Raw genomic sequence first — 15,600 nt, forward strand, 5'->3', positions numbered from 1 at the left:
TATTTACTATTGTCTTTTATTAAGGCACCTATAAATATGGTCCCTTACCTATGACTGGAATGTGACCCTATTCTACACCCTCATACAGAGCCCCACTATTGAAAAGAAAAGTGCTCCTGGGGCTCCTGGGTGGCTCAGTCAGTTAAGTGTCTGACTCTTGGTTTCTGCTCAGGTCATGGTCTCATGGGTTGTGAGATCGAGCCCTGAAATGCCAACTGAATATTACCCCCACCTTAAAAGGCCACCAGAGACGTGAGTCAAAGCCAAGCAGCAAGGGTCGTTTATTGCAGGTTCGAACCTGGACCTCTGCGCTGCTCGTTGCCGATAACGCCGAGAGGTCCGGAGCTGGGTCAGTGCAGGATTTTTATAGACAGGTACAAACAAGTTTCGGGTGGGGCTGAGCTGATTGATTGACAGTTTGAACAGGCATACTTGGCGTCAGTGGATTGGGTCAGGGGACCCGCCCGCGAAAGCAGACAAAGCAATCTTACAGAAGCAGAACTGGCCGGTTAGCCCATGCATGCAAAAAAAAGCACTATCAGGATATTGAAGGCCTGGTTACTCTCAAGCCAAGGCCACTTTCCCTCTAATGAGGCACTAACATAAAGACAATTGGGAGTCTCCTGGTGGAATGTTACATTCCTGCTATCAAACATCCTTGTTAGTGAGATTTAGGTTTAGAAGAAATTTAACTTTATTTACTTTTCCTTCTACCTCCGCCTCCTTCAGTTTTTCATGGAGGGGAGGGTGACATTAGGGCTCGAGGAACTGATTTCTGTGTCCTTGGAAATTGGGCTATTGATAAGGTAACTTCTTTGTTGTAAATCTCAAGGACATTTGCAAACCAAGGGAGACTCCTACCCTGCAGGACTGTGATCTCTGCAAGTTAACTATTTATCGTTTTATGGCAGTCAGGGGTGCCTGAGGAATGCTACACATATGGAGGGGAGCGGGTGAAGGGCGGGTGCAAGGCGCCAGCTTTTGCCTTGTCCTCAGCCAGCCTCCTGCTCCTTCAGCCCCATGTTAGGCTCCGTGCTCAGCAGGAGTCTGCTTGAGATTCTCTCCCTCTGCCCCTCCCCAACTTGCACATGCATGCTGGTACTCTCTCTTTCTCCTACCCCCCCCCCAATAAATAAATAAATCTTAAGAAAGAAAAGAAGAGAAGAAAAAGGAAAAGAAAAACTCATAATCATTCTCTATCCTGCGGAAAATGTGTATCTTCTGTTGCTACTTACTCTGTGTTTTACTGAAATACCACGTTGTTTTGCATACGGATAGACTATTTACAAGATTTTATTTTCTATACTTGCGTGCTGTATTCCAATAGAGATGCATTTTATGTCGTTCAGTCTGGTCCACACATAAGGTATGAATCAAACAGAGGCAAATTACCCTTGGAAAATTCCTCAAATTGACTGGATAACAGAGTAGACATGGTTTTGCATATAATATCAAAATTTTGCAATCTGTAGGCTGGATTCCAAAGGAGAGCAAGTCCAAAGTAAGGGTAGTATAGAAAGAGGAAAACTTGAATGCAGGCATGGCCGTATGGTTAAACTGTTCGCTTGTAAGTTAGCAAGGTACTCCTTCCATAGAATGCCTAACACTGGATGGCGGAAGAATTTCAATGGGTGCTCCTGCTTCACTTTGGGGAGGGAGGATGTTACTCCATTCCATTTAAATATGAATCCTCTGTGATGTTAACAGATGTCATCTGACCTCTTTGTCTTTATGAGAGGAAGCATCACAGCGTGGCCTCTTCTTTGGAGGGTAAGGGGCTGAGGGGTGAATATCTACAGAACTAGGGTTCCAGTCCAGTGTGAAAACATGCCAATCAGAAAGTGCCAGAAAGAGACACGGGCAGACATTTGAGAATTTGGGATGGCAGAAATAATTCTTCACTCATTAAGCCATTAGGGAAGATTGGACCTTCTTGATTTGTGCGGAGTGATCCAGTCACTATCCTATAAAATCTTATGATCAAAAAACAAGCCTGTGCTATAAATAGATCCACTAAATTCATTGCCAGCTTCCTGTCGTGGTCATCTGTGATACTCCCCTGAAAAGTGGGGCTTTTTAATCAGAGGTTTAACATACCTTTGATTGTAAACAAGTACTTTTATTAATTTTTACTCTTAGTTTTTATTTTTCAGGTTTTCTTTCATGCTTCCAGTCATTTTGGTTTTTTCCTCAAAAGCATTAGGTTGGGGGATTAACCCTAATGCTGGGTGGATAAACTGGCCTTCCTGAGGGAATAGTTCTGTCATTCTGAAGAGCAGTTAACACTTTTGTCCCTGTCCCTAAAAAGAAATAGTACAGGTCCTTGTTTTGTAAAAACTAACATAGAAGCTCCTCCAAAAAGTATGTCTTTCCAACCATATGTTTTCATCTTTCGTTGTCTGAGGAGATTTTTGACAAAATGTTGCTTGATCAAACCAGTCAGCATAAAATTATATTTGCGATGTTGAGACTGATACATGAAAATATTACTCTTCTTCAGAGAGAATGCTTAGCCAATCATAGAAGCTTAAAGAGAAATTTGCATGCTCGAAAGGGAATTGACACTTCCAGAAGGTCACGGCCCCTGTGCCCGAGTTGTTTGGATGAATGCAAACATACTTGTTTCCTGTTTCCATGCAGCTTCCATAGTGATTGGCAAATGGTGGTGTGAGATGGAGCCTTGTCTAGAAGGAGAAGAGTGTAAGACATTACCTGATAATTCCGGATGGATGTGCGCTACAGGCAATAAAATCAAGACCACAAGAGTAAGTGGATTTCTTTCAAATGTTGCATGCATGTTACCCACTGTATTGTTTGCCTTTGGGTTCTACAAACTGCCCCAGAGAAGCTTTGAACAGGAGATAAAAAAAGCCTTTCCCTGACAGAAAACATTCTTAAACATTCATATCGGTGTCCATCCATCAACAAGAAGTTGGAGATTGAACCTGACTTTTCCATACTGAGCACTTCAGTGTTTCTGTGACTGGCTCATAAATAAGGCTGGGGTGTCATAGCCAAAGGGAAGAGAGACAGTAATTATTCAAATAATTCAGCCAACAACTGTGGTGCTCAAAAGAGATTATAAAATAAAGGTCTTGCCTAACTCATCCAGATGGTTTGCTGAGAAAAACTGCATTTAAGTACAGCCATGTTCTATAGGTCTTTCAAAGATTTAGTTGATGATTTTTTTAAAGAAGTGAAAGGTTTTTGTGATGTGAATTTTCATTCCTTGTTTTCTGTGGTAAAATAAGGAGTTACCTTCAAAATACAAAACAACCTGCATAGGGAGGCCGACCAACTCATCAGAATTGGTGTTGCGATGGCAGGTTAGAGGGCCCCGGCCAGGCCAGCCATTGACCCTGTAGATATTAGATCATAGGACAATGTGGGAGTACTAAAGGGGGAGGAAGGGTTGCTTGGAGCATTTAAGACAGCATTTATTCAACATTAACAGAACAATGTTAATATTTTAACACGTGTCTATTACACATATCTGTATCATGTGACCATGAGCCCTGTTACATGTGTATGTATTTTAATGCATTGGGTATTGTTGAAAGCAAGCACGACTACTTAGAAATTCCAACATATTGAATTTGAGCCTTCCAAAAAGGGTGACTCAAATTTAAAAGGACATCCCTGATTCCCGCCCCCATATAATGACGTTATCCTTTCAAGATCTTCCTTCTCGACGTTATCCTTTCAAGAAATAAAACTGATAGTTGCAGCCTTGTGATGCAGAAAACATCATACCTTATAAAACCTGTTTTAGATATAAAAATAAATAGAGAATCTTTGCATATCAAATTTAGTTGCCAGTATTGGCCACAATAAGCAGTAAATGGTTATACCTCCTTGGCTCATGGCCAGGAGAGGTTCCTGAACATCCTACCTGTTAACATGCATTTTCGTGCACCTGAGACACTCAGCATGGATTATCATATTTCAGTTCAAAGAACACCCTCAGGAGAGATTATTCGAAATGAACCCAGTTCATGACCTTCACCTCCAGAAACCATCTTCATTAACGGACGAAGCATGGATTTCAGGTTTCCCTTTTCAGGTTACATTTTGCCTGAAACTAATTCTACTAACCCATCTGAAGATGCTCTCACAAGTCGGTTTTCAGCTACTCTGAATCATGACCGGTACGACTGGAATTCGATCACCATTATTTCAAGCTGGTTGCTGACATGTTTTCTGCCAAATCTCTATTTCCTCTTTCAAATGATAACTGATCTCCCTTTATTGAACATAAGCCCTGATCCCATGGTTCCTCCAGACCTGAAACTTGGTAAAGAACAATAGCACAAGTCCAATTATTTCAGGATTTAAGTATGTGAAATTCCAAGGGTACCAACTAGAGGACTCTTTGGAAGACAGAATATAAATAAACAAAACACAGAAATGTTAATGCTACTTTTTATGACTGTAATTTTCTTTGATTTGGCCTCTGTAGAGTGTATTTTAAAACATATTATAAATACCTCCTAGACATTTTCTGTTCTTCCCGAAGTACAGTGCAGGTCTGTTCACAGCAATAGAGGCTGGAGAGTACTGTGTTTGCTACTGTCCTGGGTGGGATGAATGCAACCAAGACCGCTGAGTGTACAAGAGAAGTAAATCACCCACGCAGTTGGTTTGAAAGCAGAGGATGTACCTGTTCTAATGTGTGCATCCATTTCAAGTGAGGAAACAAGAGACTGCTCTATAGCCGTGTGAGCAACACACCACTCAACTAATAAACGTCCACACTGTCTTTAGAGAAGGAAAAAAGGAAACACTAGGAAAATACCTTTTAACACCTTGAGAAGACCCAGACACTACTACTGACTTAGTTATCTCCTCTACTTCCTTGCAAAGAAATTCACAGTGAAATACACACTTTTAAACACAAAGGCACAATTAAGTGCAGCTAATACATAAAGGAACTTTCCCTTCTATATAAATAATGGCACGCTGACACCAGTCCTTAAATTATGTGCTCCGAAATAGGTTTTATATTAATTTTTCTAGTTTGCCCTGTTTGTTTGTCCCAGTCAGAGTAGAAATATGCCTATATACTTCAAATATTGCCTCTGGTAGTTTAACATTTAAAACAGTTCGATATTCAGATGTACTTTAATTATGAGTCATAGGCTTTCATTGTTCTGTTCTTATCTAAGAGGTAAACTTTAGGATAAAAAAAATCAAGTTCTTAAAGTAAGAAGAAAAATAAAATCAACTCTTTGGTTCTTATGTGCAAGGCTTATTCAAAGAGAGTGCTCTTAGGGGGAAAAAAAACATAAAAGAAAAAAAAGAAGAAGAAGAAACACGCCCAGCTTGTTAATGGCAATAGAGAGTTACCTTCCTACTGTTAATTTTTTAAAATAACTCCAATATGAAGAGATTTGCAAGATAGAGTCCTGAATATCACTTTTCCTTATATAGGTTTTTTTCAAAACCTTGCTATTATGAGTTATTTCCTAAATAATCATTCCAACTCAAAATTCTCAGCAGTCTGTGAAATATAGATAAACAAAATATATTTCAAAGTGTGATCTAATTCAGAGGTTCATCATGCTCATTTTTAAGGAGGATGGAGAGTAGAAAGTCATTGTTTCATTTAAAGGACCAAATATTGCAGAATGGGAACTAGCCAGGGTAATGGGACACAATCTGAAGGAAAACCCTGGGATAATTAGATTTAGATGATAATATAACCTATAGAGGGAAGGAGAAAAGATAAGTAGAAGCCAGCATAGGCTTCCCTTTCAGGAGATTGGAAAGAATAAAACTTAGGGAAAGGGAAAGCTTCCTGAATGTCATTTTACAGAGAAAAAATAGTCACTCCTGAGAAGTTTTCCAAAATTCAGCAGGGGGTACAGTAAAGCTGGTGACAGAAACCCTCCTGGAAAGAAGTCTGGTACATCTGGGTGAAGCCTCCAGGCTAAATTTTAATCCTATTCCCACTTAACCGTCCCTTCAATTGTTTCATTAAAATTGCTTTGTTAGTAGTCTGTGGCAAGACACACCAATTCAGATATTGACAAAAAATCTTTTCTTATGGTTTTAGAAACCTATTGGTTTATTTCTTTCTTTTAAACTTATATATCCAAAACATAAGTTTGAAAGGTGGTGACACTATTGGAAAATTGGCTCTGTAGATTCTGAATTTGCCAATCTCCAAAAATTAGTTGAGCTAATTCCCTATAATAAGTATTTTATGTAATATATACAAAATAATAAGGTGTAATATGGTATAATGTGTATTTTAAAAAAAGAAATTGGGGACACTGCATCCAATGCATTCAGGAATAAATGTATACTCTGTATATTCAGGAATGATGCCTTAATTTAGAAAGCTAGACTTTTCCCTGGAGAAAATAAGTTGTTTGACAATGCTGTAATAATTCACATGTAAAAAGTGAACATTCATCGTTTGGGATCATAATGAGGAAGGGAATAAAATGAGGAGAAAACTAAAGGTGCTTGGAAGGAAAAATCAGCAGATTAAAATAATAGAGCATAATCTGGTATAATATCTGGGAACATATCAAGCAACTTTGGATTTCCTTCAACTCAGTATGTTAGTGTCTTTCAGACTAATGAGATAATCAGCAGTTAGATTTGCACAATGTAGAGTCAAGTTCCCTTTCCCTAAAAGGGTGTTAGCAGACCTCAGACTGCACACCTAACCACAATGGGTATCTTGTCAAATTGATGATTTACACAAATCCACTACAGTCATTTGTCCACACCCTACCGGACCCATCCTCCTAATGGCAGCTCTGACTTTGCATATCTCCATCCATTCTCATCAGCCAGTTCTTTTTATACTACAGAAGAGTAATGTAACAGCTTGGATAGATCCCAGCTTTATCCCTCAAAATTCCACTGGGTCTGAAGTGTTATGAAAGCCTATACAATCCCGATGTCCAGACCATTTTGCATGAACTATCTTTAAGGGAGAAGGGTAAGAAGGTGGGCAGGAGTGGGGTGTGCAGGGTGGGTGGATCGGGAAATTGCAGGAGGGAAAAATAAATCAATTTATGTTGTCAAAATTGCCCCTGGGTTAGAGTGAATGATTCATTTATTTAACCAATAAATATATTTTAACCTCTTCTATCTAAAGTTAGTGTAGTCAAGTTTGGGGGATGGAATGGTGGGTATGACCAATCTCCTGTTCTTCCATGGAGGATAGGATCTAAGGTTGGAGGGGTGGGGCGGAATGGCAATTCGATACAGACAAAAGACAGGCAATTCCATTTCAGTTTTGCAAATGTCACTTTCCCTCTTCCTTTGATGAAGAAGACAGTGGAAACAGGAGGTGATAAATAGTACTGGAATATGAGAAACCAAAGTTTGGAAGAATCTGTTAGTCATATGGAGAGGATAAAAATTTAAATGTGTGAAGATTTCTGATACGTGCTGCCCCTAGTGCAACCAACTTTTGAAAGCCAACTTTTATTACTGTTCCTACCCAACCCTGAAAGCTTTTCATGGACTCCACCCCTGGACTCAGAACACTCAATTCCTAAGACTATAAAGAACTTAGAGATGAAAAAAAAAAAAGAAAAGAAACAAACAAACAAAAAACTTAGAGATGATGAAGAAAAATACCTATGTCCTAAAACTCTAAAGTAGAAACTTCAACTCTCTTAGAATCATCATTTCTGCCCCACACCAGTGATTCTCTGTGCATGCATTTTTTTTGAACATTAAAGTCTTTGGGACCATATTCAAATATATTAAGTAGCATCCTAAGTTGTAACAGTTCGCTCTCAGTTGCCCTTGAGTGCCATGTCATTGAGAGGAAGAGTTCCTCATCCTACAAGAGTCTTCTGTGTTCCTAAGAAAATGTGTTCTAACCTTGGCAGTGACTTTACCCCCCTACATGATACAGCAGGCCAACTTGACAAGGCCATTGAATGACTTACTTAGTTCAAATTCTCATCAAACAGACATGGGACTAACTACATAACTTGAAGGGCCCAAGGCAAAAATGACAACAGGCTTCTTGCTCAAAAATAAGTAGTAATTTCAAGACCGCAGTAGCAGGTCATTAAATGAAGTGTGAGGGCCTGTTCAGCACCAGGGTTTGTGTAACACTGGGTAGGTCACGTGCCTGTGAATCCAGTCATGGTTATTCATTGCTCCCAGAGCCTATCTCCTCAGCTGTGGCAAAATAAGTGTAATGAATTGATAAAAATACGATGGCCTGTCGGTGTGCTTTTTGATCACCATTTGAGAACTACAGTTCTAGACTAACATTTTTGGCTTCAGAGCACTTGAAAGAAGCAACATACTATAAATTCAAGATGTCCTCATTTTCTGCCTATTCACCTTTCTTTATGCCTTCATCTCATTCTTTTCTCCCTGAAATTTCTTTCTTTCTTTGGTTTCAGATCCACCCAAGAACCTAATGGAAGCATTTGTTATAGAAGCAAAGGAAAACCACCTCTGCGGAAAACACATTTTAAGAATTTAAAACATCTTATACGTTACAAGCCAAATGGATTTCTTATTTGCACTTTGACTGGTTAACAGATAATCACAGTGCTTTTACTGTGTGTCACGAAGTATTCTATAGTGAGAAGACCCCACGCTTTTGGCAACACCATGGGAAGTGGGTTTAAAAAAAAAAAGGGTTTTCTCAATGAAAATTTTTGGGATTACGAAGAACGATCAACTATCTTCTAATTTGGATCTATAGTTCCTTTGTACCATTTTAAATATATGTATATATATAATATTTTGAAATATTATATATTCTCTTCAAGAAATGAACAATACCACAGTTTGAGACGGCTGGTGTACCTCTTTGAGTTTGGATATTTTGTTTTGTTTTGTCGCAATTTCTTTTTTGATTGGCAAGGAAGAAGACATGTGCCCTTTTGAAATTTCAGCATGGTACTCACAGTGGAAGGCCAGCTACAGGTGGACTCCTGGAATCTGAGGCATCATAACAATACTGAATTGAGAGCTTCCTTCTGTTTCTACCAGATGGCCCAAGGAAGCACATTGTCCTGTTTTATTGCTTTCTACCCTGTGCAATATTAGCATGCAAGCTTGGCTTACATAACCATACTTTATATTCAATTGATATATAATAACCATTCTAACCTCTTCCAGGAAAGTATTTTTAGAACTACTAGCTTTTCCACAGATAAGACAATGAGGATTCTTGAGGAAGCTACTCCACCATGCTATTAAGACTCTGGCAAAATTATGGTAGAATATGGATCCCTGTATTAATAAGTTCTGTAAATACGATGTCTTAAGGCTTTGTATAGCTGTCCTAGACTGCAGAAATGTCCTCCGATTAAATCCAAAGTCTGGCGTCATTAAGTACATAGTGCTGTAGCAACAAGTCTTATCATGGCACCTCTTTCTATGTTTGATTTGCTTTTTCCAAGAGGATTCAGATCTCTTCTGGTGAGACAGGAAGACCATTAAAGCAATTAAATTCCAGAATGATCTATGTGACCAAATGCTGGACAGCCCTATTAAAGTGGTAAATAACTTCTTTCTAAAACTACTTGTCCTCTTTATTTGCCATGTATTTGTCCTGAGTCAGCCTTAGCCAAATCCAGAGAACACCCTGCTTAGAGACTTGTAGTCAGCCAGAATTTTTTCCGTGAGGTCTTTGCTGCCATCACAGCCAATATTTCTAATCTCAGTATTTTGAAAATCAGAAATTTGTTACTATTACTGCTGTGTACATAGCCCGCAAGATGAAATGTCAAATCCCATGATTGGGTTCCTCTACTGGTCACTTGATTGAGACATATGGGGCTCACTTCTCAAAAAAGACATTTTTCTCCATATTTTCTTTTTAAAACTTACTCATATGATGATTATAGAAAGGAAATACTATTTATTATCTACCGGGATAGCATAATAATACCAAACATTCCTGTTACTTAACCTAGCATATGGCAAGTATATCTGATTTTTTCTCCAAAGCCTTCTCTCTAGAATACATGTGGTTAGGACCTCTTACTACATCGCCAGCACAAGTGGTCCCCTAGTGGGGATTTTTAAAGGTAAACCTTGGGTGAAATCCAGAGGTTCCTTCATGTCTGCCGATATAGCTTGAAGTGTGATTAAATATGTAAATACTCTAATCGGATAGATTGACTCTGAATATTGAATGCCTATAAAAAGCACATTGAATGCCTATAAAAAGCACACAGAAATGGAAATAGACTCCTAATTGCAAAATCTAGGTTTTCCAAATACCTTCACAAACTTTGCCAGAAGATAGCATAAAATCCATACAGCAAAATCAGAATCCCGTGAATTTATGGTCCACATTCATGTACCAAAGAATATATTAGCAAATGACTTCCACTTGTAAACTTCAGAGAGAAACCTGAAATCCTGAATGCAAAAAATGATCTGGAATGGCAATTCTCAAAATGGGGAGGAAAAAAAATGTCCATAATTAAATACATTGGGGAAAAGTTTTTAAATAAATAAAACAGAAATATTTACTGGGGAAATTTTCAGAGCCTTTAATACACCAAACATGATGTACATCTCCAAGAAAGACTTGCATTGCCAAGTCAAGAGTTTCCAGAATCTAGACATGTAAGGTGGTTACTTAACTAATGGATGGTATGTCACTGCTTAATTTCTGTGTGAGGATATATTCACGGCCTTGTCACATCTTCAGTTTTTTCAATAGAACCAGAAATCTGGATTTTTATATAAAATCTCCTAACATTCTTCAGTAAGATTAACTAATATGAGATGTTTGCCATTACAAATTGTACTAGCATTATTATTGCCTCCAAATTCCCTGGTCATGTGGCCTTTTCAAGGAGATGAGTATTTCCTGGAATATTCTTTTAAAAGCATCGGTCCTGAATGAAAATCCAATGGAAAAAAAAAAAAAAAAAGAATATTCTCTTTTCTATGGCCTCACGCATACAGACACTTCTCATAATTTATGATACATGGAGCTTACAGCTTCTCCCCTTCTGTAACCAGAGCCTGTAAGTCAATGAAAGAGTTAGTCTAGAGGCCCAGGTCTGCCAATTTATTTCCTAGTGTTCACTTCATGCAATAACATCCCTTGAAAAGACCTAGAAGAAGAGAAAAGGGAGAAAAAGACCACATCAGAATCAGGCAACCATCCAATAAAACAGTGCAAATATTTGTAAATGTCATCAAATTCAATTTGGATTCATCAAGGCCCTTATACAAATGTGTGAACCATCAAGTTGTATTTAAATTGGACCCATCTCAGTTAAGGGACTCAGTAGCTACTCCGTGCCTACATCTGTTGTTGAAAAAGTTTTATCATGTTATTGCTGGAAATAAAGAGCTCAGTGTGGTATGACTGATAATGACTTTAAGCTTGTACATCAGGTGTGACACTGTTCTAACATACTTAGAGCCAATGGAAAGGGTTTCATCCAGAGCCCGTCTCTTGGTAAAACGGAAAATGTGGTTCATTTCGTAAGACAGGTTTTTGAGTTAGGTAAAGCTTATTTGTTGACTTGTGTGTGTGTGTGTGTGTGTGTGTGTGTGTGTGATTAGATTTATCTATTAATGGATTTGGCAAGCATGCTGAGAAGTTTTACTACGAGACTTTTTTCTGTTATCAAATGATGAAGAATGTTTTCACCAACACAAAAATTCAACATCACTTTCTGATCAAATCCAGAGTAATTTTCACAAAGCAATACAGTGGTTTTCTATAGCGTAGTATATTATACCAACCTGCCATTGTCACTGATGTAAGTTATGAAGGGTATGAAAATTGTTTATATGAGGAGATCCACACATTCCTCGCCTACGTAGGATATGTACTCCCTCCTGGAAGGTTAAATGTCAAATCATAATACTAGTTTTTCTTTTAATTAAGCTTCACACTTCCATTTCAGAATCTATTAAGGTTTACCTGACAAAGAAGTATACGATTTCCCTTTTCATGAGCTGTCTGCTTTCCAAATAAAAGATTTAGTGTCTAGGAAATTCTAGGGCTCAAGCCACCTCCATCAAGTGTATAAATATAAGAAAATAGGATATAAGATATATTAAGAAAAGTGAGGGCTCTGGACTAGGGAAAACAGTGGTAGAATCAGGAGGCTTAGTGCCCACAGGCATCATACAAAGTGATAAAATAGAATCATGTTCATACTTCAAAGAAAATTAAAGAGAAAATCATTAATTCCTTGTGCAGGCATACGTACACACACACACACACACACACATCTCCTGTTAAAGATTTAAAACTTTTAGGTAGAATAAGAGGGCTTTTTTTTCCTTGAAAAGGTCTTAGGGGCATATCAGGAGATGTTGTGACATGTTCTCACATCATTGGTCTGCAAAGCGTTCTCATTTATTTATCTATTCGTTATTTAGTTTGCTTCACGTTTCACCACGTGTTAAGCTCTCATTTTTTTGTCTTGGCAGCTAGTTGTATTATTTAAAAAAATAATAACTACTGATTATCAAACATGAAAGCTGGGACCCCAGTCCTAACAGACTGGTTTATAGATCAGGTGGCATACAGGCAGCCCTAACTCCCACCTGTTCGGAGAAGCTGTAACCTGAGAGTACACTCACACGCATGTGCCGAGGGAACTCTGGGGCCAGACTTGCCTCAAGACAGTGGTGTCAGGAGCCTGAGTGTCTCAGTCTGTTAAACATCTGTCTTCAGCTCACGTCTGCTTCAGCCGAGGTCATGATTCCACAGTCCCGGGATCGAGTCCCCTATCAGGCTCCCAGTGAGTAGCCTGCTTTTCCCTCTCTCTCCTTCCCTTTTCAGCAGCTAGCATTGGTTCCAGAATATTATTATCCTGTAGGGTTAGGGAGCCAGGGTGGCCCAGTTCTTCTGTTTTATTTGTTGTTGTGGTGGTGGTGGTGGTTGTTATTTTGGGAAAATCCAGAAACCTAGAGGCTTGTATGATTTCTCAAAATGTTAGATATTTATAACCCATTGAATTTGCATTAAAAGAAAAGGGCTAACAACTCTGTTTCACCCATGAAATGCCAGTTTGAATGAAACCATCCAGTGAAATACAAGTCTAGCCTAACATTGCATTATTCTCTTGGATTTGTGTCTTTGCGTACATCCTCCGCTGGTAGAAAAACCAATGGAGTTAGAACTTGTTTGACGTTCACTGCACTTAACCTGCAGACTGTCATACTTATCCACTGAGAACTCTGGGGGCATCGATCCACCTCAACTGTCCTCAACTGGGGGCATGCCATGGTTACAAAAAGGGGTCAGCCCCTGGCTAGAGTGAAGTTAATTGATTAAACTTCCATAGATTCCAACCTGGGGGTCACAAGCTGGTGTGGGAGCAAAATTTAGGGACTGGGAAGAGACAGTATGAAGTCAGCAGAATCCACCAGTTGGTGCTAATAGATATGAGAAGCTTGTACATTTAGTTTAAAGAATGTTACAAACTGGCTGCCCAATTGGAATGGCCTTTTCTCCCTGCTTTCACGTTCCAAAGATACCTTCCCACATATGCAAATTCATGACTTCTTTGTCCCCTGAGCTGGATCCTCCTCCAGATCTAGAAGCTCTCAAGGTTTCTCACCCCTCCCCCACCCACCATTTCTCTCTCTCTCTCTCTCTCTCTCTCTCACACACACCCCACCTCCCCAACCCTCCCACCCCCCTGAAATATTTCTTCTTCTCTCTTTCACATTTCAGGCTGATAAAGGACTATATCCATTGCAAAGAGCCCCAAGATTATGAGCTAGTACAGCCCCCAACCCCCTCCCCAAAGATTCAAATCCTCGTTTTCTACTTATAACCTAGAAAAGCCTGAACTCTCTGAGTTTTCATGTATATAAAATGGAGATCGTGCCCCAAATTTAAAGGTTATGAGAGAATGAGGGAAATAGAGAAAGTGGAAATATGTTATAAATGGAAAGCAGCAGGTAAGCTGTGGTGGTTGTGCTCTTCTCAGATTCCCATGATTCTGTGTCACCTAGAGGTTCCATGTCAATGCTAGCCCCACCGAAGGCAAACAAAAAAAAGAAACTTGGGTAACTAACAGCCAAAATATGATTTCATGTTCTCTTGCTAGAACGCTCAAGGACTAAACTGATCTTTCTCAACTTTGTGGGATTTGCCATTTGCCATTACCACTGCTAATGTTTTTAAGCCACTGGAAAATGTCAATATAACTTACTTTCAAGCGTTGGCATTGGCACAAGCAAGTAATTGCATGTTGGAGAAGGCACCTTGCTGGTGTCCAGACTGTTTATCCAGATCTTGAATTGCTAATGACCTGAACCATCTGCTGTGTAAGACAATTTTCAGCAACTACACAATGTCATTACCTGGCTACTTTTTCCCCACATCTGGTCTCTTGTCATTCAGACTATTGTCCTACCGGATTCCTATGTGAACCCTTGTTATGGCAGAGGCATGACTTTTCATTGTCTGCTCTTACAGCTACCACAGCGACAGAGACTGCTTTCACTCATTCATTCACTCCACTCAATTACCAAGAACCTGCTGAGTGGTTACTCTGTGTCAGGCACAGTACTAGATACTGAGATAACTCCAGAGTTTACATCATTCTAGGGGAAATAGACAAAAAACAGTGAACAAGTAACCATAAATCATGATAAAAGACATGCAAAAGGAGCCACAAAAGTAAATAATGGAAGGGAAACATGAGCTTGGGGAGGAGAAGCAGGAAGTGTCTCTTGAAGGAGGTGGAACTAAGAACTAGACGGTAGCAGGAAACAGCCATGCAGAGACCCAAACAGGGAGTGAGGGTGAGCGAGGGTGAGCAGTGTGGGTGTTGCAGGTGGCTGAATTAGTATATGCCAAGGCCTCAGCCAAGGAGAATTTCTAAGTATCTGCAAGCCTGAAGCAAAGTCTCTTTCTGTATGTTGTCAAATCAGAGTAGTTAGAGCAAAGTGGCATGAGTTTGGAGAAGTAAACTTGGAGTCAGATCATGGGGCTACACAAAAAATTCGAGTTTTGTCTAAACTGTGGCAGGAAGAGATGAAAAAAGGTTTTTAGCCAGTGACACAATCTAATTTATACTTACACCAGAAAATATTGGTGTCCATCTGGATCCTGTCCTTGGTCCTATACATGTGCAGGGTAGACCAGATGTCTCAGGGAATTAGGAGAGCAACCATCAACCAGTGGCAGATGAAACTTGATGTACAAATTTCCCAGCTTCCTCATTCTCAGGTGGGACAACTCTGAAGGTTGTTCTACATCATGACCGTCAAGTAGAACTTTCTGTACTGTGAAAATGTTCTTGATCTGAGCTCTCCGTTATGGTAGCCACCTGTAGCTGTTGAGCACTTGAAAATGTGTCACCTGTGACACAGGAAATAATTTTTATTTTTATTTAATTTTATTAACTTAATAGACAGCCACATGCTGCTAATGGCTATCTTATGGGACACCACAGTTCTATTCAGTCTCTGAGTTGTGCCAAATGAGATTGAGGCCCAGCTGCCCCAAACCTGCTCATAAACATACATTTTGGGGGTTCACTTCATTCCTGTCTCATGTCCTTGTTTCCTTATCAGTGCTTCCTATATTCATCTCCCAAATAAACTACTTGCATTAAAATCCCTGTCTCAGGGCCTTCTTATAGACAGACCCACCTAAGGCAA

General features: G+C 39.4%; 1 protein-coding gene across 3 annotated transcripts in view; it reads left to right on the plus strand.

Moving 5' to 3' along the window:
• Window positions 1-9,517, plus strand: part of TAFA1 (TAFA chemokine like family member 1) — a 514,072-nt gene extending 504,555 nt beyond the window's left edge. For all 3 annotated transcript variants that reach the window (XM_059161465.1, XM_059161463.1, XM_059161464.1), the window contains 2 exons: window positions 2,641-2,765; window positions 8,388-9,517. In XM_059161465.1, coding sequence (XP_059017448.1) covers window positions 2,641-2,765; window positions 8,388-8,405 — 143 coding nt within the window. In that variant the 3' untranslated portion in view covers window positions 8,406-9,517. The remainder of the gene's footprint in view (window positions 1-2,640; window positions 2,766-8,387) is intronic.
• The last annotated feature ends 6,083 nt before the right edge of the window (window positions 9,518-15,600 follow it).

Source organism: Mustela lutreola, chromosome 2 (genome assembly GCF_030435805.1).
Source record: "Mustela lutreola isolate mMusLut2 chromosome 2, mMusLut2.pri, whole genome shotgun sequence".
In the NCBI taxonomy this organism is placed as follows: domain Eukaryota; kingdom Metazoa; phylum Chordata; class Mammalia; order Carnivora; family Mustelidae; genus Mustela; species Mustela lutreola.